The 27,204-nt window shown below is 42.3% G+C and overlaps 1 protein-coding gene across 2 annotated transcripts in view; it reads right to left on the bottom strand.

Annotated features, from left to right (window-relative positions):
* Window positions 1–27,204, bottom strand: part of HSPD1 (heat shock protein family D (Hsp60) member 1) — a 160,638-nt gene that overhangs the window by 89,118 nt on the left and 44,316 nt on the right. For both annotated transcript variants that reach the window (XM_040439679.1, XM_040439678.1), the window contains exon 6: window positions 13,842–13,935. In XM_040439679.1, coding sequence (XP_040295613.1) covers window positions 13,842–13,935 — 94 coding nt within the window. The remainder of the gene's footprint in view (window positions 1–13,841; window positions 13,936–27,204) is intronic.

Raw genomic sequence — 27,204 nt, 5'->3', positions numbered from 1 at the left:
GTATAATACACCAGTCTATCTTGTGTGCTAACCTTGGAGAAAAATATGCAAAGGTCATGGAAAATGTTATGAAGCTGATTAATTTTCTCCGAGCCTCTTCAGCACTTCAACATCGTCTGCTGAAAGACTTTAACTGATGTCAATGCTGCCTTCAGTGATCTACTTGTCCACAACAATGTAAGGTGGCTTAGTAAGGGCAGAGTTTTAGAACGCTTTTGGAGTATTCGGAAAGAGCTGGAAAAGTTTTTAACTGAACAGAAGACAGAAAAAGCAAAAGCATTTTTGACATTTATGAGTAACAAAGACAAAATGGAAATCGTTGCTTTCCTGGCAGATATTACAAGTCATTTAAATGCTTTAAATATAAAACTACAAGGCAAAAATCAAACTATTTTTGACCTTGTGGAAGCAGTGAGGGCTTTTCAGAAGAAATTAGAAGTTTTTCAGAGTGATCTTAAAGAGAACTTGCTTCATTTTCCAAAGCTTGATGAATATAGCCAACAAGAAAATACCAAAGAAAGTGTATTCTCCAACCATGGGGACTTCATGCAAGGCCTAATTGACAATTTTAAAAGTCGCTTCCAAGACTTCACAATTGTCCAAGAAGTTTTGCTATGTAATAAAAATCCATATCTGGTAAAAAACATTGGCCGTTTTGCTACTGAGGCCCATCATGCTTTTACCTGGGCAAATTCTGCTACCCTACAGATGGAGCTAATTGATCTGCAAGAAGATGCTGTTTTAAAAGTTCAGTTGAATGATTGTGACCCCGTTTTCTTCTGGACAAAACTGGTTATTCCAGCTAAATATCCACTTATACAAAAAATAGCAATCCATGTCCTTACTACGTTTGGTTCTACATACACTTGTGAATCTGCATTCTCCACTATGAATCTGGTGAAGAACAGATACCGCACTCAGATCACAGATGAGCATTACCAGTGTGTTCGAATGGCAGTCACCCCCTTTGTACCGAATTTCAAAGGGCTGGTGAAAGAGAAAAAATGCCAATTTTCACACTAAAAACAATTATAAATCTGAATGTAAATAGTTCTACAAAGTTTGCAAGACATTAAAAAGATGGCATCTTTACTGTTGGCGTTCAGCTCGGACCTTCACCTGACTGCAGACCCAGGTATGTGGACCTTTAATAAAACTAGTTGAGTACCCCTGCTTTAGGTGTTCCACAAGAATTAATGGAAAATAGAGACAATTAAAAAAATTTCAAATTTTTGGTAGATTTTCCATTTTAACCACTTCAGCACCCCTAGCTTAAACCCCCTTAATGACCAGACCACTTTTTACAATTCTGCACTACACTACTTTCACGGTTTATTGCTCGGTCATACAACTTACCAACCAAATTAATTTTACCTCCTTTTCTTCTCACTACTAGAGCTTTCATTTGGTGGTATTTCATTGCTGCTGACATTTTTACTTTTTTTTTTTTATATTAAATCGAAATTGACCGAAATTTTTGCAACAAAATGACATTTTTCACTTTCGGTTGTAAAATTTTTCAAATATAACTACATTTCTATATAAATTTTTCTCTAAATTTATTGTTCTACATGTCTTTGATAAAAAAAAAAATGCAATAAGTGTATATTTATTGGTTTGGGTAAAAGTTATAGCGTTTACAAACTATGGTGCAAAAATGTGAATTTACGCACTTTGACTTTCTGAGCACCTGTCAAGTTTCCTGAGGTTCTACAATGCCCAGACAGCAGAAACACCCCACAAATGACCCTATTTTGGAAAGTAGACCCCCTAAGGTATTCGCTGATGGACATAGTGAGTTCATGTAAGTTTTTATTTTTTGTGACAAGTTAGTGGAAAATGATTTATTTTTTTATATATTTTTTTTTCTTACAAAGTCTCATATTCCACTAACTTGTCACAAAAAATAAAAACTTCCATGAACTCACTATGTCCATCAGCGAATACCTTGGGGTGTCTTCTTTCCAAAATGGGGTCACATGTGGGGTATTTATACTGCCCTGGCATTTTAGGGGACCTAAGGCGTGAGAAGTAGTTTGGAATCCAAATGCGTAAAAATTGCCTTGTGAAATCGTAAAGATTCTCATTGGAATTTGGGCCCCTTTGCGCACCTAGGCTGCAAAAAAGTGTCACACGTGGTATCGCCGTACTCAGGAGAAGTAGGGCAATGTGTTTTGGGGTGTATTTTTACATATACCCATACCGTGTGAGATAAATATCTCTGTAAAAGACAACTTTTCCCATTTTTTTTATACAAAGTTGTGTGACACTTTTTTGCAGCCTAGGTGCGCAAAGGGGCCCAAATTCCAATGAGTATCTTTTAGGAGGGCATTTTTAGGCATTTGGATTCCAGACTTCTCACGCTTTAGGGCCCCTAAAATACCAGGGCAGGATAAATACCCCACACGCGACCCCATTTTGGAAAGAAGACACCCCCCCAAGGTATTCCGTGAGGGGCATGGCGAGTTCCTAGAATATTTTTTTTTTGGCACAAGTTAGCGGAATTTTTTATTTTTTTTTTCTCTCTTAGAAAGTCTCATATTCCACTAACTTGTGACAACAATTTTACATGAACTCGCCATGCCCCTCATTGAATACCTTGGGGTGTCTTCTTTCCAAAATGGGGTCACATGTGGGGTATTTATACTGCCCTGGCATTTTAGGGGCCCTAAAGAGTGAGAAGAAGTCTGGAATATAAAGGTCTAAAAAATTTTATGCATTTGGATTCCGTGAGGGGGTATGGTGGTTCATGTGAGATTTTATTTTTTGTCACAAGTTAATGGAATATGAGACTTTGTAAGAAAAAAAAAAAAAAAAAAAAAAAAAAATCTATTTCTGCCAACTTGTGCCAAAAAATAATATTCTAGGAACTCGCCATGCCCCTCAAAAGTGATCTTTATAGCGCCACAGCGATTTTACGGTGTTTTTGCAGTGATCAGAAAAAAAATAATTCTGTCACTGCGGTGGGGCGGACTGAACGCAAGTGTGCGCACAAGATCAGGCCTAATTGGGCAAACTTTTTTGTAGAGCCTATAGAACATGTCCTATTCTTGTCCGCAATTGCGGACAAGAAAAGGCATTTTCTATATAGTTCTGGCAATGTGCGGATCCGCAAAATGCGGAAAGCACATTGCCGGTGTCCGTGTTTTGCGGATCCGCAACACATACGGACGTCTGAATGGAGCCTTACAGGGGGGTGATCAATGACAGGGGGGTGATCAGGGAGTCTATATGGGGTGATCAGAGGTTAATAAGTGACGGGGGGGTGTAGTGTAGTGATTGGTGCTACCTGTGTCCTCTGGTGGTCGATCCAAGCAAAAGGGACCACCAGAGGACCAGGTATATCAGACACTGTTAACAAAACAGCGTCTGATATACCTTTCAGGGGTTAAAAAAAAAAATAAATCGCATCTACAGCCTGCCAGCGAATGATCGCCGCTGGCAGGCTGTAGATGAACTCGTTTACCTTCCGATCCTGTGAACTCGCGCTCCTGTGTGTGCACGTTCACAGGAAATCTCGCGTCTCGCGAGATGACGCGCCGATGCGTCCAGGAGGAATAACCCGGCCGCCTGCAGGATGCATCCCTCCGTTAGGCGGTCGGGAGGTGGTTAATAATTTTTTTTCCAGTTACAAAGCAAGGGTTAACAGCCAAACCAAACAATATTTATGGCCCCGATTCTGTAGTTTACAGAAATACCCCTTATGTGGTCGGAAACCGCTGTACGGGCACACGGCAGGGCGCAGAAGGAAAGGAATGCCATACGGTTTTTGGAAGGCAGGTTTTGCTGGACTTTTTTTTGACACCATGTCCCATTTGAAGCCCCCCTGATGCACGCCTAGAGTAGAAACTCCAAAAAAGTGACCCCATTTTAGAAACTACAGGATAGGGTGGCAGTATTGTTGGTACTAGTTTAGGGTACATAGGATTTTTGGTTGCTCTATATTACACTTTTTGTGAGGCAAGGTAATAAGAAATAGCTGTTTTGGCACAGTTTTTATTTTTTGCTATATACAACATTCGTCTGACAGGTTAGATCAGGTGATATTTTTATATACACACCAGGTTGTCACGGACGCTGCAATAAATAAAGTATACATATTAAGTATGTAAGTTTTACACAATGATTTCATTTTTGAAGCAAAAAAATAATAATCATGTTTTAGTGTTTCCATAGTCTGAGAGCCAAAAATTTTTCAGTTTTTGGGCGATTACCTTGTGTAGGGTATGATTTTTGCGGGATGAGAACGGTTTGATTGGCACTATTTTGGGGTGCATATGACATTTTGATAGCTTGCTATTACACTTTGTGATGTAAGGCGACAAAAAATTGTTTATTTAGCACAGTTTTTATTTTTTATGGTGTTCATCTCAGGGGTTAGGTGTTATGTGATATTTTTATAGAGCCGGTCGATACGGACGCGACAATACCTAATATGTATAGTTTTAATTTTTTATGTAAGTTTTACACAATAACACCTAAAACAAAAAAAAAAACGACACTAAAACATCATCATTTTTTTTTTTTAACATATTCTGAGCCATAGTTTTTTTTTTTTTTTTTTGGGCAATTGTCTCAGGTAGAGGCTCATTTTTTGCAGGGTGAGGGGACTGTTAGATTGCCCACCAAAATGGTACCAAACGCCTTTTTGATCGCTTGCTGTTGAACTTTTTGTGATGGGGATTTTTGCGGGATGAGATAACGGTTTGATTGGCACTATTTTGGGGTGCATCTGACTTTTTGATAGCTTGCTATTACACTTTTTGTGATGTAAGGTGACAAAAATATTGTTTAATTTAGCAGTTATTTTTTATGGTGTTCATCTGAGGGGTTAGGTCATGTGATATGTTTATAGAGCCGGTCGATATGGACAAGTAATATGTATAATCTTTTTCCCCCTACTTGTTACCATTTTTTTACTTTATTTGGGGAAAATGACGTTTTTGTTTATTTTTACTTGAAAATTTTTTGGGGGGAAAACTTCATTTTTTTCAACTTTCTTTTTCACTTTATTTTTTGTCCCACTTTGGGACTAACTTTTGGGGGTCTAATCCCCTTTACAATGCATTCCAATACTTCTGTATTGGAATGCATTGGCTGTATGAGTAATACTGTGTGTATTACTCATACAGATTACGGCCTGTGAGCTGCCTTCCATGCCATCGGGTCCCCCCTACAGCCGCATGGGGAGGGACCCAATGGCACCGCCGATCGCTGCAAGCACAGGTAAAAACCGCAGGTCTGAATTGACCTGCGGTTTGCTGCGATCGCCGAAGCTTGGGGGTCACATGACCCACCCCCGGCGTTGTGACAGGATGCCCGCTGAATGATTTCAGTGGACATCCTGTTCTGATTAACCTCTGCGGCGCCACAATGTAGTTTTAAAGTTAGGACATATCGGTACGTCATGGGTCCTTAAGGACTCGGCAAACATGGCGTACCAGTACGTCCCAAGTCCTTAAGGGGTTATCCTATCTTAGACAATAGGGGCATCTTGCTAGGATATGCCCCCATTGTCTGATGGGTGTGGGTCCCACTTCTGGGACGCGCACCTACAAGGAGAACGGAGCCGGGCAGAGTTGTGGCTGGAGGACCCCTGGTTTCCCCGGGTCTGTCCGCCACCAGGCGCAGTTCCCCGCCTCTCCCATTGAAGTGAATGCAGCCACCGCTCCCATTCATTTCTATGGGACAAACGGAAATAGACGATTTTTCGCGGCTCCATAGAAATAAATGGAGGACAGTGCCCTCCTCAACTTTCTCCGCTCCGTTCTCCTTGTAGGTGTGGGTCCCAGAGGTGGCACCCGCACCTATCAGACAATGGGGGCATATCCTAGTGATATGCCCCCATTGTCTAAGATGGGATACCACCTTTAAGGGGTTAAAGACGCCGGAACTCTTGCAAAACGTCAGTTCCTGCCCCCGGCAGAAGCACAGCCTCAGTCTTTGTTAAAAATATTGAGCCGTTCTGTCACAAAGGGTTAACTGTTTATCTAGCTGTATGAATAGTACTTTACTTTCACTTTGTGCTGGTGATCTACTACACCTTATCTCTAATTTACTAAGAGCCTAATAGGTCATAAACACTTAAAGGAAACGGGTCACCAAAAATTGTATCTAACAGTAAAAATCAGATAGTAGCACATGTTTCTTTAATCTGTTTTTATTTTCTGAATACCGGTAGAAGTTTAATTTATTTCCTGATTATTATTTTGGAGGCAGCTATCTTGCCCGAGCTGTTCTTAACAGTATTTACAAAAGCATAAAAAAAATTGCTTTACGGCAGCCCCATGGGCCATACACACAATGGACAGGAGGGGACCCTATCGACTTACATGGCAAAGTTTTCTAGGCATGCTCTGTGACAAGGAAAGACTAAATAAAGCTTTGACCATCGCCTACTGTGAATGGTGGATCCTGTCTTATCTACACCCAAAGATAATATCATTACAGGCAGTATTAGAATTAGTTAACTGCAGTAATCTGTACAAAACAAGAAGTGGCACCAATTGGTAGAAGTAGTGTCCAGTGCAAAAAACTGCAGGATTTTTGGTTTTAGTTTAAATAAATAAAAAAGTGACATGGCAAATTAAAAACATCATACATTTAAAAATATGTTAAAGCGATTTAAACAGCAGGTCATTTTCTGGTGGCATTTCCTTTAAGCCACATTCTTATCAGCATAGTGCCCTTTACACGGGCTGAGAATCCCAAAGAAAACGGTTCATAGGAACATTAGTTAGCGATTATCTGGCGGTGTAAATGTACAGCCGATTACCATTGTACAAGTGAAATGCTCTTCATCAGGTAATTTGTGTATCCAGACACAAAAACAATCTGCTGCCAGCAAATGAGTCAGTATGGGAAAGAGCAATGGCATTAGTGACTGTTCCTCCCCATACTGTGGAGAAGAACGCTGCATGTAAATGCAGCACTCTCCTCTGCTGACGAGCAGGCGAACACTTCCTTCCCGACAATCTGCTGTTCTGTCAGTCCATGTACAGGAACCGTAAAGTAAAAACTGAGCTTTAACCGCCTCCGGACCGCCTAACGCAGGATCGCGTTCCGGAGGCGGCAGCCCTGCGCACAGTCACGCATCTGGCAGGCTGGAGATGTGCTTTTTTTAACCCCTAACAGGTATATTAGACGCTGTTTTGATAACAGCGTATAATATACCTGCTACCTGGTCCTCTGGTGGTCCCTTTTGTTTGGATCGACCACCAGAGGACACAGGTAGCTCAGTAAAGTAGCACCAAACACCACTACACTACACCCCCCCCCTGTCACTTATTAACCCCTTATGAACCCCTGATCACTCCTGATCACCCCATATAGACTCCCTGATCACCCCCTGTCATTGATCACCCCTCTGTAAGGCTCCATTCAGATGTCCATATGATTTTTACGGATCCACTGATACATGGATCGGATCCGCAAAACGCATACGGACGACTGAATGGAGCCTTACAGGGGGGTGATCAATGATGGGGGTGATCACCCCATATAGACTCCCTGATCACCCCCCTGTCATTGATCACCCCCCTGTCATTGATCACCCCCCTGTAAGGCTGCATTCAGATGTCCGTATGTTTTTTACGGATCCACGGATACATGGATCGGATCCGCAAAACACATACAGGCGTCTGAATGGAGCCTTACAGGGGGGTGATCACCCCATATAGACTCCCTGATCACCCCCCTGCCGTTGATCACCCCCTTGTAAGGCTCCATTCAGACGTCCGTATGATTTTTACGGATCCACTGATACATGGATCGGATCCGCAAAACACATACGGACATCTGAATGGAGCCTTACAGGGAAGTGATCAATGACAGGGGGGTGATCACCCCATATAGACTCCCTGATCACCCCCCTGTCATTGATCACCCCCTTGTCATTGATCACCCCCCTGTAAGGCTGCATTCAGATGTCCGTATGATTTTTACGGATCCACTGATACATGGATCGGGTCCGCAAAACACATACAGACATCTGAATGGAGCCTTACAGGGGGGTGATCACCCCATATAGACTCCCTGATCACCCCCCTGTCATTGATCACCCCCCTGTAAGGCTCCATTCAGACATTTTTTTGGCCCAAGTTAGCGGAAATTATTATTATTTTTTCTACAAAGTCTCATATTCCACTAACTTGTGTCAAAAAATAAAATCTCACATGAACTCACCATACCCCTCACGGAATCCAAATGCGTAAAAATTTTTAGACATTTATATTCCAGACTTCTTCTCACGCTTTAGAGCCCCTAGAATGCCAGGGCAGTATAAATAACTCACATGTGACCCCATTTCGGAAAGAAGACACCCCAAGGTAGTGAGGGGCATATTGAGTCCATGAAAGATTGAAATTTTTGTCCCAAGTTAGCGGAAAGGGAGACTTTGTGAGAAAAAAAAAATATATATAAATTTCCGCTAACTTGTGCCAAAAAAAAAAAAAAATTCTATGAACTCGCCATGCCCCTCATTGAATACCTTGGGGTGTCTTCTTTCCAAAATGGGGTCACATGTGGGGTATTTATACTGCCCTGGCATTCTAGGGGCCCTAAAGCGTGAGAAGAAGTCTGGGATCCAAATGTCTAAAAATGCCCTCATAAAAGGAATGTGGGCCCCTTTGCGCATCTAGGCTGCAAAAAAGTGTCACACATCTGGTATCGCCGTACTCAGGAGAAGTTGGGCAATGTGTTTTGGGGTGTCATTTTACATATACCCATGCTGGGTGAGATAAATATCTTGGTCAAATGCCAACTTTGTATAAAAAAATGGGAAAAGTTGTCTTTTGCCGAGATATTTCTCTCACCCAGCATGAGTAAATGTGAAAAGACACCCCAAAACACATTGCCCAATTTCTCCTGAATACGGCGATACCACATGTGTAACACTTTTTTGCAGCCTAGGTGGGCAAAGGGGCCCACATTCCAAAGAGCACCTTTCGGATTTCACAGGTCATTTACCTACTTACCACACATTAGGGCCCCTAGAATGCCAGGGCAGTATAACTACCCCACAAGTGATCCCATTTGGAAAGAAGACACCCCAAGGTATTCCGTGAGGGGCATGGCGAGTTCCTAGAATTTTATATTTTTTGTAACAAGTTAGCGGAAAATGATGATTTTTTTTTATTTTTTTTCTTACAAAGTCTCATATTCCACTAACTTGTGACAAAAAATAAAAACTTCCATGAACTCACTATGCCCATCAGCGAATACCTTGGGGTCTCTTCTTTCCAAAATGGGGTCACTTGTGGGGTAGTTATACTGCCCTGGCATTCTAGGGGCCCAAATGTGTGGTAAGGAGTTTGAAATCAAATTCTGTAAAAATTGACCTGTGAAATCCGAAAGGTGCTCTTTGGAATATGGGCCCCTTTGCCCACCTAGGCTGCAAAAAAGTGTCACACATGTGGTATCGCCGTATTCAGGAGAAGTTGGGGAATGTGTTTTGGGGTGTCATTTTACATATACCCTTGCTGGGTGAGAGAAATATCTTGGCAAAAGACAACTTTTCCCATTTTTTTATACAAAGTTGGCATTTGACCAAGATATTTCTCTCACCCAGCATGGGTATATGTAAAATGACACCCCAAAACACATTCCCCAACTTCTCCTGAGTACGGCGATACCAGATGTGTGACACTTTTTTGCAGCCTAGATGCGCAAAGGTGCCCAAATTCCTTTTAGGAGGGCATTTTTAGACATTTGGATACCAGACTTCTTCTCACGCTTTGGGGCCCCTAGAATGCCAGGGCAGTATAAATACCCCACATGTGACCCCATTTTGGAAAGAAGACACCCCAAGGTATTCAATGAGGGGCATGGCGAGTTCATAGAAATTTTTTTTTTTTGGCACAAGTTAGCGGAAATTGATATTTTTTATTTTTTTCTCACAAAGTCTCCCGTTCCGCTAACTTGGGACAAAAATTTCAATCTTTCATGGACTCAATATGCCCCTCACGGAATACCTGGGGGTGTCTTCTTTCCGAAATGGGGTCACATGTGGGGTATTTATACTGCCCTGGCATTCTAGGGGCCCTAAAGCGTGAGAAGAAGTCTGGAATATACATGTCTAAAAAATTTTACGCATTTGGATTCCGTGAGGGGTATGGTGAGTTCATGTGAGATTTTATTTTTTGACACAAGTTAGTGGAATATGAGACTTTGTAAGAAAAATAAATAAAAATTCCGCTAACTTGGGCCAAAAAAATGTCTGAAGACAGCCTTACAGAGGGTGATCAATGACAGGGGGGTGATCAATGACAGGGGTGGTGATCAATGACAGGGGGGGTGATCAATGACAGGGGGGGTGATCAATGACAGGGGGGGTGATCAATGACAGGGGGGGTGATCAATGACAGGGGGGGTGATCAATGACAGGGGGTTGATCAATGACAGGGGGGTGATCAGGGAGTCTATATGGGGTGATAACCACAGTCATTGATCACGCCCGTGTAAGGCTTCATTCAGACGTCCGTATGCGTTTTGCGGATCCGATCCATCTATCAGTGGATCCGTCAAAATCATGCGGACGTCTGAATGGAGCTTTACAGGGGGGTAATCAATGACAGGGGGGGTAATCAATGACAGGGGGGTGATCAGGGAGACTATATGGGGTGATCACCACAGTCATTGATCACGCCCCTGTAAGGCTTCATTCAGACGTCCGGATGCGTTTTGCGGATCCGATCCATCTATCAGTGCATCCGTAAAAATCATGCGGACATCTGAATGGAGCTTTACAGGGGGGTAATCAATGACAGGGGGGTGATCAATGACAGGGGGGTGATCAGGGAGTCTATATGGGGTGATCACCACAGTCATTGATCACGCCCCTGTAAGGCTTCATTGAGACGCCCGTATGCGTTTTGCGGATCCGATCCATCTATCAGTGGATCCGTAAAAATCATGCGGACATCTGAATGGAGCTTTACAGGGGGTTGATCAATGACAGGGGGGGTAATCAATGACAGGGGGGTGATCAGGGAGTCTATATGGGGTGATCAGGGGCTAATAAGGGGTTAATAAGTGACGGGGGGGGGGGGTGTAGTGTAGTGGTGCTTGGTGGGACTTTACTGAGCTACCTGTGTCCTCTGGTGGTCGATCCAAACAAAGGGGACCACCAGAGGACCAGGTAGCAGGTATATTAGACGCTGTTATCATAACAGCGTCTAATATACCTGTTAGGGGTTAAAAAAAACACATCTCCAGCCTGCCAGCGAACGATCGCCGCTGGCAGGCTGGAGATCAACTCTCTTACCTTCCGTTCCTGTGAGCGCGCGCGCCTGTGTGCGCGCGTTCACAGGAAATCTCGCGTCTCGCGAGAGGACGCGCCGGCGCGTCCACCCAGAAGAGCAGGGCCGCCGCAAAGACGCAATCCTGCGTACGGCGGTCCTGAGGAGGTTAAGCTAAGGGGGCTGAGGTGGTTAATGAGTGTTTATAATGCAAGAGAGAAGAAGAGTTAAGAAGCCCAGGTGAGCTGGCTGATAGAGCAGAGAGAAAATTCAGATGCTACTACTAGAGCACCTCAACCACATACAGAAAAAAGGGATTGATATTTTTAATAAATACCAATAAAATAAAAAGATTTTTAGCTCCAAACGAGTACAATATAATAATACTAAAAACTGCCCACAAAAGGTGTACATTGCCCAAGTTATTATTTTATGTGGTATCACTAGCAAGCTTTTAAGAGGACCTTTCATCTGGCAAAACATTGTGAACTAAGTGTCATGATCTGTAGAGCGGCGCCCTGGGATCTCACTGCACTTACTATTATCCCTGGGCGACGCTCAGTTCTCCCGCTATGCCCTCCAGTATGTTCGGTCACTTGGTTATAGTAGGAGGAGACTGCCCTTGTTCTCCTGGGCAAAAATAACACATCCTAAATCTGAATTAATTAAATATTCTTCTGAAATACTTTGTTCTTTACATAGTTGAATGTGCTGACAACAAAAATCACACAAAAATAAAAAAATGGAAATCAAATTTTTCAACCCATGGAGGTCTGGATTTGGAGTCACACTCAAAATTAAAGTGGAAAAACACACTACAGGCTGATCCAACTTTGATGTAATTTCCTTAAAACAAGTCAAAATGAGGCTCAGTAGTGTGTGTCGCCTCCACGTGCCTGTATGACCTCCCTACAACACCTGTGCATGCTCCTGATGGATCTCCTCCCAGACCTGGACTAAAGCATCTGCCAACTCCTTGACAGTCTGTAGTGCAACGTGACGTTGGTGGATAGAGCGAGACATGATGTCCCAGATGTGCTCAATTGGATTCAGGTCTGGGGAACGGACGGGCCAGTCCAAAGCATCAATGCCCTAGTCTTGCAGGAACTGCTGACACACTCCAGCCACATGAGGTCTAGCATTGTCTTGCATTAGGAGGAACCCCTCCTACGGCCTCCTCCACGTCTCCTGATGTACTGGCCTGTCTCCTGGTAGCGCCTCCATGCTCTCGACACTACGCTGACAGACACCGCAAACCTTCTTGCCACAGCTCGCATTGATGTGCCATCCTGGATAAGCTGCACTACCTGAGCCACTTGTGTGGGTTGTAGACTCCGTCTCATGCTACCACTAGAGTGAAAGCACCGGCAGCATTCAAAAGTGACCAAAACATCAGCCAGGAAGCATAGGAACTGAGAAGTGGTCAGGTCACCACCTGCAGAACCACTCCTTTATTGGGGGTGTCTTGCTAATTGCCTATAATTTCCACCTGTTGTCTATCCCATTTGCACAACAGCATGTGAAATTGATTGTCACTCAGTGTTGCTTCCTAAGTGGACAGTTTGATTTCACAGAAGTGTGATTGACTTGGAGTTACATTGTGTTGTTTAAGTGTTCCCTTTATTTTTTTGAGCAGTGTATTAAGTGCAGTGAGAACCCTGGGCGACGCGCTACAGATCATGACACTTCGTTCACAATGTTTTGCCAGATGAAAGGTCCTCTTTAAAATCAGAGAAAATTAAAATTTTGAAAATTGCAAGTTTTTCAAAACTTTCTGTACATTTTGGATTTTAAGAATAAAGTGAAACATTGCGAGTCAAATTTACCACTATTATGAAGTACAATGTGTCATAAGAAAACAATCTCAGAATGGCTTGGATAAGTAAAAGTGCTCCAAAGTTATTACCACATAAAGCTAATTTCACACTAGTGGCACGGACCTCCAGCAGGCTGTTCCGGCGGGTAAACAGCCTGTTGGATCCGTCCTGCCCCTAGTGACCGTGTGCCTCCGGACTGCCGCTCCGTCCCCATTGACTAAAATGGGGGCGGGGGCGGAGTTCAGGCGAGGCACAGCAAAAGGCTGCCGGAATAAAACTACAACATGTCGTAGTTTTATTCCGGCAGCCTTTTGCTGTGCCTCGCCGGAACTCCGCCCCCATTTTAGTCAATGGGGACGGAGCGGCAGTCCGGAGGCACACGGTCACTAGGGGCAGGACGGATCCAACAGGCTGTTCACCCGTTTGAAAGTAGCTTAAAACGACATGTTAGATTTCTGAAGGGGTTAATAACAAAAAATACTTTCTGCATACCTCCCTTTCTTCTATTTTTCCCCTCAAACTTCCATCTGCCATTTTAGTAGTGGCTATTAAAAATTATACTGTTCAAGAAAGCAATAACTACCAGTGGTGATAGACCTCGATGAGCAGCCTTTTAAAGATACCTACTCTACATTGTTGTCTGACCATTAGAATATTTCATATGCAACACCTCTAATGTATCACCACTCATTTGATGTAATTGTAAGTTTCTATTTCCCCTTTGTTTTAACACAGTTAATAAACAGTTGCTGTCAAATTCTAAATCTGAGAATTTAAAAGGACTTACCTTTACTTGTGTTTATGAAGTATGGAGAAATGTAGCCTCTGTCAAACTTCATTCCCTCAATAATTTCTAGCTCATCATGAAGAGTTTTGCCATCCTATAAAATATTTAAAAAATAAAGTTACTAGTATGCCAACCTTTGCACAAGTTGTTTCTTGTACAGGTTCCCAAGCAGCTCAAAAAACAGCTGCTTTGAAATTGTATAACCTGGAACCCTTCCCTCTGTAAAAATATTATACTGATGGGACTCATGATGACCTGTATATTATTCCCTAATGCCTGCTATGAGAGATCAAGTGCCATCACCATGTGCAGTGCAGCTTGCAGGCAGGGCAATGGTCACAGAAGACATCGCACAGGGCAACCTTTATTTGTGACACCCGGGCCGTTAGTTTCTCACTCCTCTTCCCCCACCTTGGCTTGGACATTGACTGCTGACTGACTTTACCCGCCTCGCTCCTGTGCTCGGTCAATATCTGATTCCGACAGACGTCGGTAGGCGGAGACTTGAATATGGGAGCGAAGAGGAGCTGAGGGCGGCTGCTGCAGGAAGGGATATGTTATGTATAGTATGCATATGCACGATGGAGGTGGCCGGATGCAGATTTAGAAGAAGTGGTCAGCACACGTGACCGCTATCATGTTACAAAACAACGCGGTTATTAGGAAACAGTGATATCGCCATTTCTTAATACCATGGTATATCGTTGACACCGGTATATCGCACAACCCTAGGCTATTCCATGAATAATGTAAAAAGATTAGAAGAAAGAAATCACACTAAGTACAAGGCAATCTCTTTCTAACGAATCCAGAACCAGCCCTGTACCTCACATGGATCCAGAGCTCTCTATTCATCTGCTGTATTTCAAGTTGTGAAATACATATGCTTTAAAAAGGATATGTACACCTTCGGGGGCAATTTTTTTAATGACTGCATTCTACTAATTTTGGGGTAAAAATTATTTTTAATTGGTCTTTAATAAAAATATTGAGCCATTCTGTTACAACAGTTTAGCTGTGTGAATCATACATTCACTTTGTGAAAACCACATCTCCAAAGGGTGTAACAAAGCCTTTAACCACCTCCGGTCTGCACGTTGACTATAAATATCCGCTTCCTGGCGCTTCCTGTTCCGGCCGTCATGTGACCGCCGGGGCCGGGAGAGTGCAGGAGCTGTCGGGTCTTTCACAGACCTCAATCAGTCCTGCACTGAGGCTGCACAGCCCAGTATACCGCTGTACAGCCTCTCTGGGGGGTGTATTTCCCCTGTAACAGCCCCAGTTACAGGAGAAATCAATAGTGAGGAAAAAAAAAAAAAAAAGTAAGGAATTTAAAAAAAAATTAAAATTAAAAATAGAAAAAATAAAAATAGACATATTTGGTATTGCCACTCTATAAATATATCACATTATCCACCCAGTCTGATAAACACTATAAAAAAATAAAATAAAAAGTAAAAAAGCCATTTTTGTCACCTTACATCATAAAAAGTGCAACACCAAGTGATCAAAAAGGCGTATGTCCCACAAAATGGTACCACATTCCGGAAAAAAATAGCCCCTATATAAGAAAGTAGCTAAAAAAAATAAAAATTCTAAAACTATAGCTCTCAGAACATGGACACATTAACCACCTCCGGACCGCTGTACGCACAGACGCGTCCTGGGAGGTGGTTGATTCATTCCTCCTGGACGCGCCGGCGCGTCCTCTCGCGAGACGCGAGATTTCCTGTGAACGCGCGCACACAGGAACGGAAGGTAAGAGTGGATCTCCAGCCTGCCAGCGAACGATCGCCGCTGGCAGGCTGGAGATGTGTTTTTTTTTAACCCCTAACAGGTATATTAGACGCTGTTTTGATAACAGCGTCTAATATACCTGCTACCTGGTCCTCTGGTGGTCCCCTTTGTTTGGATCGACCACCAGAGGACACAGGTAGCTCAGTAAAGTAGCACCAAGCACCACTACACTACACCCCCCCCCCCCCGTCACTTATTAACCCCTTATTAGCCCCTGATCACCCCATATAGACTCCCTGATCACCCCCCTGTCATTGATTACCCCCCTGTCATTGATCAACCCCCTGTAAAGCTCCATTCAGACGTCCGCATGATTTTTACGGATCCACTGATAGATGGATCGGATCCGCAAAACGCATCCGGACGTCTGAATGAAGCCTTACAGGGGCGTGATCAATGACTGTGGTGATCACCCCATATAGACTCCCTGATCACCCCCCTGTCATTGATCACCCCCCTGTCATTGATTACCCCCCTGTAAAGCTCCATTCAGACGTCCGCATGATTTTTACGGATGCACTGATAGATGGATCGGATCCGCAAAACGCATCCGGACGTCTGAATGAAGCCTTACAGGGGCATGATCAATGACTGTGGTGATCACCCCATATAGACTCCCTGATCACCCCCCTGTCATTGATTACCCCCCTGTCATTGATTACCCCCCTGTAAAGCTCCATTCAGACGTCCGCATGATTTTTACGGATCCACTGATAGATGGATCGGATCCGCAAAACGCATCCGGACGTCTGAATGAAGCCTTACAGGGGCATGATCAATGACTGTGGTTATCACCCCATATAGACTCCCTGATCACCCCCCTGTCATTGATCAACCCCCTGTCATTGATCACCCCCCCTGTCATTGATCACCCCTCTGTAAGGCTCCATTCAGACATTTTTTTGGCCCAAGTTAGCGGAATTTTTTATTTTTTTTCTTACAAAGTCTCATATTCCACTAACTTGTGTCAAAAAAATAAAATCTCACATGAACTCACCATACCCCTCACGGAATCCAAATGCGTAAAATTTTTTAGACATTTATATTCCAGACTTTTTCTCACGCTTTAGGGCCCCTAGAATGCCAGGGCAGTATAAATACCCCACGTGACCCCATTTCGGAAAGAAGACACCCCCAGGTATTCCGTGAGGGGCATATTGAGTCCATGAAAGATTGAAATTTTTGTCCCAAGTTAGCGGAACGGGAGACTTTGTGAGAAAAAAATAAAAAATATCAATTTCCGCTAACTTGTGCCAAAAAAAAAAAATTTCTATGAACTCGCCATGCCCCTCATTGAATACCTTGGGGTGTCTTCTTTCCAAAATGGGGTCACATGTGGGGTATTTATACTGCCCTGGCATTCTAGGGGCCCCAAAGCGTGAGAAGAAGTCTGGTATCCAAATGTCTAAAAATGCCCTCCTAAAAGGAATTTGGGCACCTTTGCGCATCTAGGCTGCAAAAAAGTGTCACACATCTGGTATCGCCGTACTCAGGAGAAGTTGGGGAATGTGTTTTGGGGTGTCATTTTACATATACCCATGCTGGGTGAGAGAAATATCTTGGTCAAATGCCAACTTTGTATAAAAAAATGGGAAAAGTTGTCTTTTGCCAAGATATTTCTCTCACCCAGCAAGGGTATATGTAAAATGACACCCCAAAACACATTCCCCAACTTCTCCTGAATACGGCGATACCACATGTGTGACACTTTTTTGCAGCCTAGGTGGGCAAAGGGGCCCATATTCCAAAGAGCACCTTTAGGATTTCACAGGTCATTTACCTACTTACCACACATTAGGGCCCCTGGAAAATGCCAGGGCAGTATAACTACCCCACAAGTGACCCCATTTTGGAAAGAAGACACCCCAAGGTATTTCGTGAGGGGCATGGCGAGTTCCTAGAATTTTTTATTTTTTGTCACAAGTTAGTGGAAAATGCAGATTTTTTTTTTTTTTTTTTTTTTCATACAAAGTCTCATATTCCACTAACTTGTGACAAAAAATAAAAACTTCCATGAACTCACTATGCCCATCAGCGAATACCTTGGGGTCTCTTCTTTCCAAAATGGGGTCACTTGTGGGGTAGTTATACTGCCCTGGCATTCTAGGGGCCCAAATGTGTGGTAAGGAGTTTGAAATCAAATTCTGTAAAAAATGACTTGTGAAATCCGAAAGGTGCTCTTTGGAATATGGGCCCCTTTGCCCACCTAGGCTGCAAAAAAGTGTCACACATCTGGTATCTCCGTACTCAGGAGAAGTTGGGGAATGTGTTTTGGGGTGTCATTTTACATATACCCATGCTGGGTGAGAGAAATATCTTGGCAAAAGACAACTTTTCCCATTTTTTTATACAAAGTTGGCATTTGACCAAGATATTTATCTCACCCAGCATGGGTATATGTAAAATGACACCCCAAAACACATTCCTCAACTTCTCCTGAATACAGAGATACCAGATGTGTGACACTTTTTTGCAGCCTAGGTGGGCAAAGGGGCCCATATTCCAAAGAGCACCTTTCGGATTTCACAGGTCATTTTTTACAGAATTTGATTTCAAACTCCTTACCACACATTTGGGCCCCTAGAATGCCAGGGCAGTATAACTACCCCACAAGTGACCCCATTTTGAAAAGAAGAGACCCCAAGGTATTTCGTGATGGGCATAGTAAGTTCATAGAAGTTTTTATTTTTTGTCACAAGTTAGTGGAATATGAGACTTTGTAAGAAAAAAAAAATCATCATTTTCCGCTAACTTGTGACAAAAAATAAAAAGTTCTATGAACTCACTATGCCCATCAGCGAATACCTTAGGGTGTGTACTTTCCGAAATGGGGTCATTTGTGGGGTGTTTGTACTGTCTGGCCATTGTAGAACCTCAGGAAACATGACAGGTGCTCAGAAAGTCAGAGCTGCTTCAAAGCGGAAATTCACATTTTTGTACCATAGTTTGTAAACGCTATAACTTTTACCCAAACCATTTTTTTTTTTACCCAAACTTTTTTTTATCAAAGACATGTAGAACAATAAATTTAGAGCAAAATTTCTATATGGATGTCGTTTTTTTTGCAAAATTTTACAACTGAAAGTGAAAAATGTCATTTTTTTGCAAAAAAATCGTTAAATTTCGATTAATAACAAAAAAAGTAAAAATGTCAGCAGCAATGAAATACCACCAAATGAAAGCTCTATTAGTGAGAAGAAAAGGAGGTAAAATTCATTTGGGTGGTAAGTTGCATGACCGAGCAATAAACGGTGAAAGTAGTGTAGGTCAGAAGTGTAAAAAGTGGCCTGGTCTTTCAGGGTGTTTAAGCACTGGGGGCTGAGGTGGTTAAAACATTTTTTGGTTTCAAAAATGCTATTATTGTGTTAAAGTCAAATAAATAAAAATAAGTACACATTAGGTATCGCCGCGTCCGTAACAACCAGCTCTGTAACACCATAAAAAAAAAAAAAAATGTCAAAAAAAGCCATTTTTGTCACCTTACATCACAAAAAGTGCAACACCAAGTAATCAAAAAGATGTATGTCCCACAAAATGGTACCAATAAAACAGTCACCTCATCCCGCAAAAAATTAGCCCCTACATAAGAAAAGCATTTAAAAAAATAAAACTATAGCTCTCAGAACATGGACACATTAAAACATAATTTTTTTGCTTCAAAAATGCTATTGTGTAAAACAAATTAGAAAAAGCATACATATTAGGTATCACCACGTCCGTAACAATCTGCTCTATAAGAATGTCACATGAGCTCAGGTAAACGCTGTAAAAATAAATAAAAACTGTACGGGTGCATTAGGGGGGCTTCAACCAGTTAAGCAAAATCTGCCTTCCAAAAACCACACGGCACTCCTTTCCCTCTACGCCCTACCGTGTGCCCGTACAGTAGTTTACGACCACATCGTTTCTAAAAACGACAGAATCAGAGCAATAAATATAGAGTTTTGTTTGGCTGTTAACCCTTGCTTTGTTACTGGAAAAAAAATTATTAAAACGGAAAATTGAGTGAAACACAGCTGAAAATAAATTATATTCAATCCTCCAAGGGGAAGAGAGCTTATCGGGCTGAGGGCTTTGGTCAGGTCTGCAGACCTCCGGACGCTGTCCGAGTCACCTGGAGTAGAGAGTAGACATCTTACAAGTGCTTCTTTCTCCCCGGAAAGACTATGGGAATTGCTTCTTCCCTCTCTTTTTTTAAAGCGCTCGTTTCCTAGGGGAAGTATATCAGCTACAGAGGCTCATGATATCTCGAGCCCACTGAGATCTCGTCTGAACACGTGACCCGCCCGTCCTATCGCAATGACTCGCACGGATACTGCCCGGGTCTGCCTCCACCAGAGGACTTATGCCAGAGAAGCAGGAAGGGCTGCACCGCAAGCCCTGCGACCCTCTTCTCCGCTCAGCACACTAAGAAGTGCTCCTTGGAATAGTCAGCTTGGCGTCCAAGAAAACTCCTGCCGATGCATGCCCTTTACAGGAGGATCTCCACACATCCCAGAGGGACAGGAAACTGGAGCTGGTAAGGGGAAGGGGCTATTTAAAGATCTCCACATTGTTTCCTGTCCCTAGGGGAGGCAGGGTAACCTTTTGTGAATCCGTGCCGCTGTGGAGCAGTTTGGAAAATTAGAACGGATATATGCTGACCATACTTCAGCTTAATTTTTTAAATTTGGCAACAAATCAGGAAAGCTCTTGGACAGGTTGGAAAAAAGGCTGAAGACCACAACAACTTAGGTCGGCCTCGGGAGTGATAGAAGAGGATCCTAGAGACACCCTACAAATATTCAGACATTACTATAAGACACTGTACACTCAGGACCCGTATAACATGCAGCTAGGGAAAGACTTTTAGATGCTATAGACCTTCCATGAGTTGCAAAAGAAAATCTAGCCACTCTGAACAGGAAATAAACCTGGTAATTTAAAAAACAACAAAGGGAAAACCATGGGACCAGATGGGTTCAATGCTGAGTTTTGCACGGAAATAACTCCCACCCTAATGTTTTATGTTGTTTAATTCTATTCTACAGGGTCAAAGTATCATGCCATCAGGCAAAGTAGCTCACGTTAAACTACTGCCTAAACTTGATAAAGATCATATAGGCCAATTTCCCCGATTTAAAGATTTTATCCAAAATAATAGCTAACAGATTGGCACATATACTTCCAAAACTAGTGAATTGTATGTTTAAATCAGTCGGCACTGCAGGTGAAATTAGTGGTGCACGTGCCCTAGGGTCGGCGTCCCACACAATTATAATAAAAAAGGACCGGGACTCATGTGCATTTTTATGGCCACAATCCGTGTCTTTGTCAGATAGTAAAGACTCCCGAATACAAACACACTTAAAGAGGACCTTTCACCTGGAAAAACATTGTGAACCAAGTATCCTGACATATACAGCGGCGCCCAGGGATCTCACTGCACTATTATCCCTGGGCGCCGCTTCGTTCTCCCGTTATGTCCTCCGGTATCTTCGCTCAGTAGGTTATAGTAGGCGGAGACTTAGGACTCTAGGTTACAGTAGGCGGAGTCTACCCTTGTTCTGCTGGGAGTCTCCTCCTCCTAGGCTGTAGCGCTGGCCAATCGCAGCGCAGAGCTCACAGCCTGGGAGGTTTTTTTCTCCCAGGCTGTGAGCTGTGCGCTGCGATTGGCAAGCGCTACAGCCTAGGACGAGGAGACGCCCAGCAGAACAAGGGCAGACTCCGCCTACTATAACCTACTGAGCGAAGATACCGGAGGACATAACGGGAGAACGGACCGGCGCCCAGGGATAATAGTAAGTGCAGTGAGATCCCTGGGCGCCGCTGTATATGTCAGGATACTTAGTTCACAATGTTTTTCCAGGTGAAAGATTCTCTTTAAATAGCCCGCCCAACAACCTTATGATGATGTCACGTAACCGTGACGACCAAATAAACATTCTCATGGGAAAAAAAAAGAAAAAGAAAACAGAAAAAACATCTAGAATGATTAGATTGCTTAATGTCCCAGATAATGTCCATATACGTGGTACAGTTAATATTGCTTTAACGCCGCTGTTGGAGATATTATAAGTTAACCCCTTCAACTCCGGGCCTGTTTTCAGCTTCCTGCCCAGGCCATTTTTTGCAAATCTGACATGTGTCACTTTATGTGATAATAGCTTTGGAACACTTATTTATCCAAGCCATTCAGAGAATGTTTTCTCGTGACACATTGTACTTCATGATAGTCAAACTTGAGTCAATATATTTCAGCTTTACTTGTGGAAAAATCCCAAATATTTTGAAAAATTCCCAAAATTTAAAATTTCTCTACTTTTATAATAGAAAGTGATACCTCATATAATAGTTATTACTTTACATTTTCCATATGTCAACTTCATGTTTGGATCATTTTGAAAATTACATTTTATTTTTTGAGGACGTTAGAAGGCTTACAAGTTTGGAAGCAAATCTTGAAATTTTTCGGAAAATTTCCAAAACCCACTTTTTAAAAGACCAGTTCAGGTCTGAAGTCACTTTGCGAGGCTTACATAATAGAAACCGCCCAAAAAGGATCCCATTCTAGAAACTACACCCCTCAAGGTATTCAAAACTGATTTTACAAACTTTGTTAACCCTTTAGGTGTTCCACAAGAATTAATAGAAAATGGAGATGAAATTTCAGAATTTAACTTTGGCAGATTTTACATTTAATCCATTTTTTCCAGTAGCAAAGCAAGGGTTAACAGCCAAATAAAATTCAATATTTATTACCCCGATTCTGCAGTTTACAGAAACACCCCACACGTGATCGTAAACTGCTGCACGGCCCATACGGCAGGGCGCAGTAGTAAAGGAACGCCATATGGCTTTTGGAAGGCAGATTTAGCTGAACTGGTTTTTGGATGCCATGTCCCATTTGAAGCCCCCCTGATGCACCCCTACAGTAGAAACTCAAAAAGTGACCACATTTTGTAAACTATGGTATAAGGTGCCATTTTTTTGGGGTACTATTTTGGGGTACATATGATTTTTAATTGCTCTATATTACCTTTTTTGTGAGGCAAGGTAACCAAAAAAATAAAATAAACTGTGCCAAAACATTTATTTAATTTTTAAACAAAATTTATCTGACAGGTTAGATCTATTTTTATAGAGCAGGTTGTTACAGACTCAAGGATAACAAATATGTCTACGTTCTATGATGTTTGTTTCAGTTTTACATGAAGCATTTTTGAAAACAAAAATTAGGTTTTTGTATCTCCATTTTCTGAACACCCTATTTTTTTTATTTTTCTGCTGATTGTCTTGTGCAGGGGCTCGTTTTTTGCAGGAAGAGTTGACATTTTTATTGGTACCATTTTTGGGTACTTATGATTTTTTGATCATTCATTATTACACTTTATGCGGCAAAGTTACCAAAAAAATTGGTTGTTTTAGCGCAGTTTTTATTGATTTTTACAGCGTTTACCTGAGGAGTTAGGTCATGTGTACTTTGTCTTTATTTTAAGTTTTACACAATAGCATCTTTGAAACCGAAATAATATATTTTAGCGTATCCATAGTCAGAGCCATCGATTTTTTATTTTTTGACCAATTGTCTTCTTAGGTAGGGTCTCATTTTTTGCGGGATGAGGTGACTGTCTGATTGGTACCATTTTGGGGGGCATACGCCTTTTGATCACTTGCTGTTGCAATTTTTGTGATGTAATGTGACAAAAAAAGCTTTTTTTTACACCTTTTTATTATTCTAATTTTTTTATTTTTTACGGTGATCACCTGAGTAGTTCGGTCATGTGATATTTTTATAGAGCTTGTTGTTACGGACGTGGCAATACTTCACTTTAGCACAATAATAGCAGTTTTGAAACAAAAAATTAATTTACAAAATGATGTTTTATTGTCTCCATGTTCTGAGAGCTATATTTGTATTTTTATTTTTGACCAATTGTCTTAGGTAGGATCTAATTTTTTGCAGGATGAGGTGACTTTCATTGATACCATTTTGTTTGACATACGCCTTTATCGCTTTTGTGATTTAAGGTGACAAAAAAGGCTTTTTTTTATGGTGTTTATCGGACAGGGTGGATCATGTGATATATTTATAGAGCCTGTCATTAGGGACGCTGCGATACCTAATGTGTGTTTTTTTATTTTCTATTTTAGATTATAAAATAAGGTGAAAGTTTTTTTTTTTTCTTGACTTTATTTCTGATGTTCACTTTTGGGGGTCTGATCCCCTCTGCAATGCATTACAATACATCTGTATTGTAACAGGTTGCCTAGGAGACCCAGCCTGAGGCTGGATCTCCTCAGCATCCGTAGAAGGCAGGTCCCGATGCTGTGCAAGGCACCGGGCTGCCTTGTCACGTATCGGGTCCCCGTCACAGCAGCGCTGGGACTCTATGCGCTCACTCACCCGTCACAAACCCTTTCTGTCGCGGTCAGCACGGACCGTGGCATAGAAAGGGTTAATCCGCCAGCATCGGCTTTTACAGCGATGCCAGCGGATACAGCAGGGGACCGGCTACCAGGGACTGCCGGGCACTTGAAGTGATCGCGCGCCCGCACCGCTCCAGTGCCCGCCCTATCACCATGACGTATTATTACATCAAAATGCGGGAACACAGTGGTTTCCATTACGTAGTAATAAGTCATGGGTCGGGAAGGGGTTAAAGATAAATCAAACATTAATGAAAATAAAGAAAAATGGGAGAGAGAAAAAAAATATATATTTAACTCATAATTACGATTGAGAGCCATCGGCTCCAAGGTCTGAAGCCGATGGATGCAGAAAGCCTCACATTTCATTAACATTTTGATCCTGTCACCACCATGACGTGGCTGTGACACTCAATAATCTGAAAACTTAACTGAGCAATTGTATGTTTTGGTGAAAATGATAGGGTATAGGTAATAAATTGCCTTTCCTGATAGTAGATTTGTGTTTACAAAATCTGTCCTTCTGCGGGGGGATGTCTCACCCATATACAACAAGCCGCACGGACACTTAAGGATGTAAATAACAAATTTTCTATTGCATGTGAAGAAACCGCATATTAGTATTTTTTCGCCTGTGTAAGGATGAGTCATATGAATGCCCTTGATGGCGCTAGAACAATTAATACAACGGTGATTATGAGTTAAATAGCTTTTTATACAGTGTTTTCTAGGATATATTTTTTTTCTTTCCCTTTTTCTTTATTATTATTTCCAACAGCGGAGTTGAAGCAATATGAACTGTACCACGTATACAGACATTGTCTGGGACATTAAAGAGGACCTTTCACCAGAATAAAACATCTAAACTAACTATACAGACGTGTAGAGCGGCGCCCAGGGATCCCCCTGCACTTACTGTTATACCTGGGCGCCGCTCCGTTCTCCCGGTATAGCCTCCGGTATCTTCATAGTTAGGCTCCACCCAGGGGAACCTGCTGGCGTCTCTTTCTCCTATGCTGTAGCGCTGGCCAATCGCAGCGCTCAGCTCATAGCCAGAGAGAAGAAAAAAAAAACTCTCAGGCTATGTGCTGAGCGCTGCGATTGGCCAGCGCTACAGCATAGGAGAAAGACGCTGTCAGGTTCCCCTGGGTGGAGCCTAACTATGAAGATACCGGAGGCTATACTGGGAGAACGGAGCGGCGCCCAGGTATAACAAGTGCAGGGGGATCCCTGGGCGCCGCTCTACACATCTGTATAGTTAGTTTAGATGTTTTATTCTGGTGAAAGGTCCTCTTTAAGCAATCCAATTGATCCTTCTAGATGTTTTTTTATATTTTAGTTTTTCAGTTTCATTATTTTAATGAGAATGTTTATCTGGTCGTCACAGTTACGTGATGTCACCACAAGATTGTTGGGCGGACTATTTAAATGTGTTTGTATTCGGGAGTCTTTACTGTTTGACAAAGACACGGACTGTGTCGAAACGCATCACAGAATGAATATGTGGCAATAAAGAAATACTTTGCAAGACGCTACATGTGAGTGCCGATCCTTCTTTATTATAATACTTGCAAAACTAGTCTGTCCTGACCAGGTGGAATTTGTTAAAGGGTCGTCGGCTACCACCAATATACAACTGTATTAGCAGTAAAAGACTGGGTAGAACGAAAGGGAGGTGGGATGACCAGCGCTTTTAGTATAGAGCATAATTTAGCAGCTTTATTTAGGCACATTAGAGACTAGGTCTGGGGTATATACAATTTTTTAAACAGGGATCTGGAACAGGAGCTGGTTGCGCTATATGACTTAAATATAGTAATCTGCCCATGTATATAATCGGCATACATGCCCCTATGGTCGCTCCCAATCTTCCAACAGAGCTCCACAAACAAACTATTTTGAGAATGGAGACAGAGGGTAATTCTGACACTTAGGGCTCATGCACACGACAGTATTTTGAGTTCAGTATACGGAACATATACTGAACCATTCATTTCAATGGTTCAGCAAAAAATACTGAAGTGTCTCCGTGTGCATTCCGTTTCAGTATTTCAGTGCCGTGAAAAGATAGAACATGTCCTATTGTCCGCAAATCACGGTGCTTGGCTCCATTCAAGTCAATGGGTCCGCAAAAAAAAACTGAACACATACGGAAATGCATCCGTATCCGTTCCGTTTTTGCTGAACCATCTATTGAAAATGTTATGCCCAGCCCAATTTTTTCTATGTAATTACTGTATAGGGCATACGGAAAAACGGAAAGGAAACAAAAAAACGGAACAACGGATCTGTAAAAAACGGACCGCAAAACACTGAAAAAGCAATACTGTCGTGTGCATGAGGCCTTAGGGACATACTGGTGAAATAAGGGGAAAAGATGCTTTCCTGGACTTACAGAATAAATTCCAGCTTTCACCGAAACATTACTTGCAATATCTACAAGTTAACTCACTCTGCACTTCCGAGGCAAGTTCCTTTTGGGGAGAGGGAGGGGGGAAAAGTGAGGATCTGATACGTTTTGATAGCTTGATGGGCACAGCAGATAGAAGGGATTCACTTTCTTATATCTATAGGAGAAATTGCAACAATCAATTTGAGGGTATAGCGCAGACATTCTTTAACCTCTTCAGGACACAGGGCGTACAGGTACACCCTGTGTATTTCAGATTACCGCCGCGCAGGCACCTCGGCTAAATACTAGGTTTATAAAAAGAACTAGCCAATAGCTTGGGAAAATTGGCTATATGATCCATTGGTCTGGGGACCCCACAGTGAAAAGGGATGGGATTTAAATAAAGAAAAGGGGTCAGGATATATGGTTTTATAGTTAAAAACAGTGGTTATGATGATAGAATGTCTTCTGAAAAAAAACCTTTGGTGGATGATATAATTTGTATGACTTGTAAAATGTATACTATTTATGTGCTGTTTCAATGTGTGCATCCAGATCCGAATAAAAGTAAAAGAAATAAATAAAACCCGAACCCAGAACTTGTTAAACACATGTTCACTCATCCCCATCGAGTCATCTCGAGTCTATTGTGGCTCTGGCCCATGGTAAATACTGTACATCTCTCTAAATCAGGGATCAGCAACCTCCGGCACTCCAGATGTTCTGAAACTACAACTCCCAGAATGCTCTATTCACCTCTATGGA

This window comes from Bufo bufo, chromosome 7 (genome assembly GCF_905171765.1).
Source record: "Bufo bufo chromosome 7, aBufBuf1.1, whole genome shotgun sequence".
In the NCBI taxonomy this organism is placed as follows: Eukaryota; Metazoa; Chordata; class Amphibia; order Anura; family Bufonidae; genus Bufo; species Bufo bufo.
The sequence above is the reverse complement of the archived record's forward strand: the minus strand, read 5'-3'. Positions and strand labels throughout refer to the sequence as shown.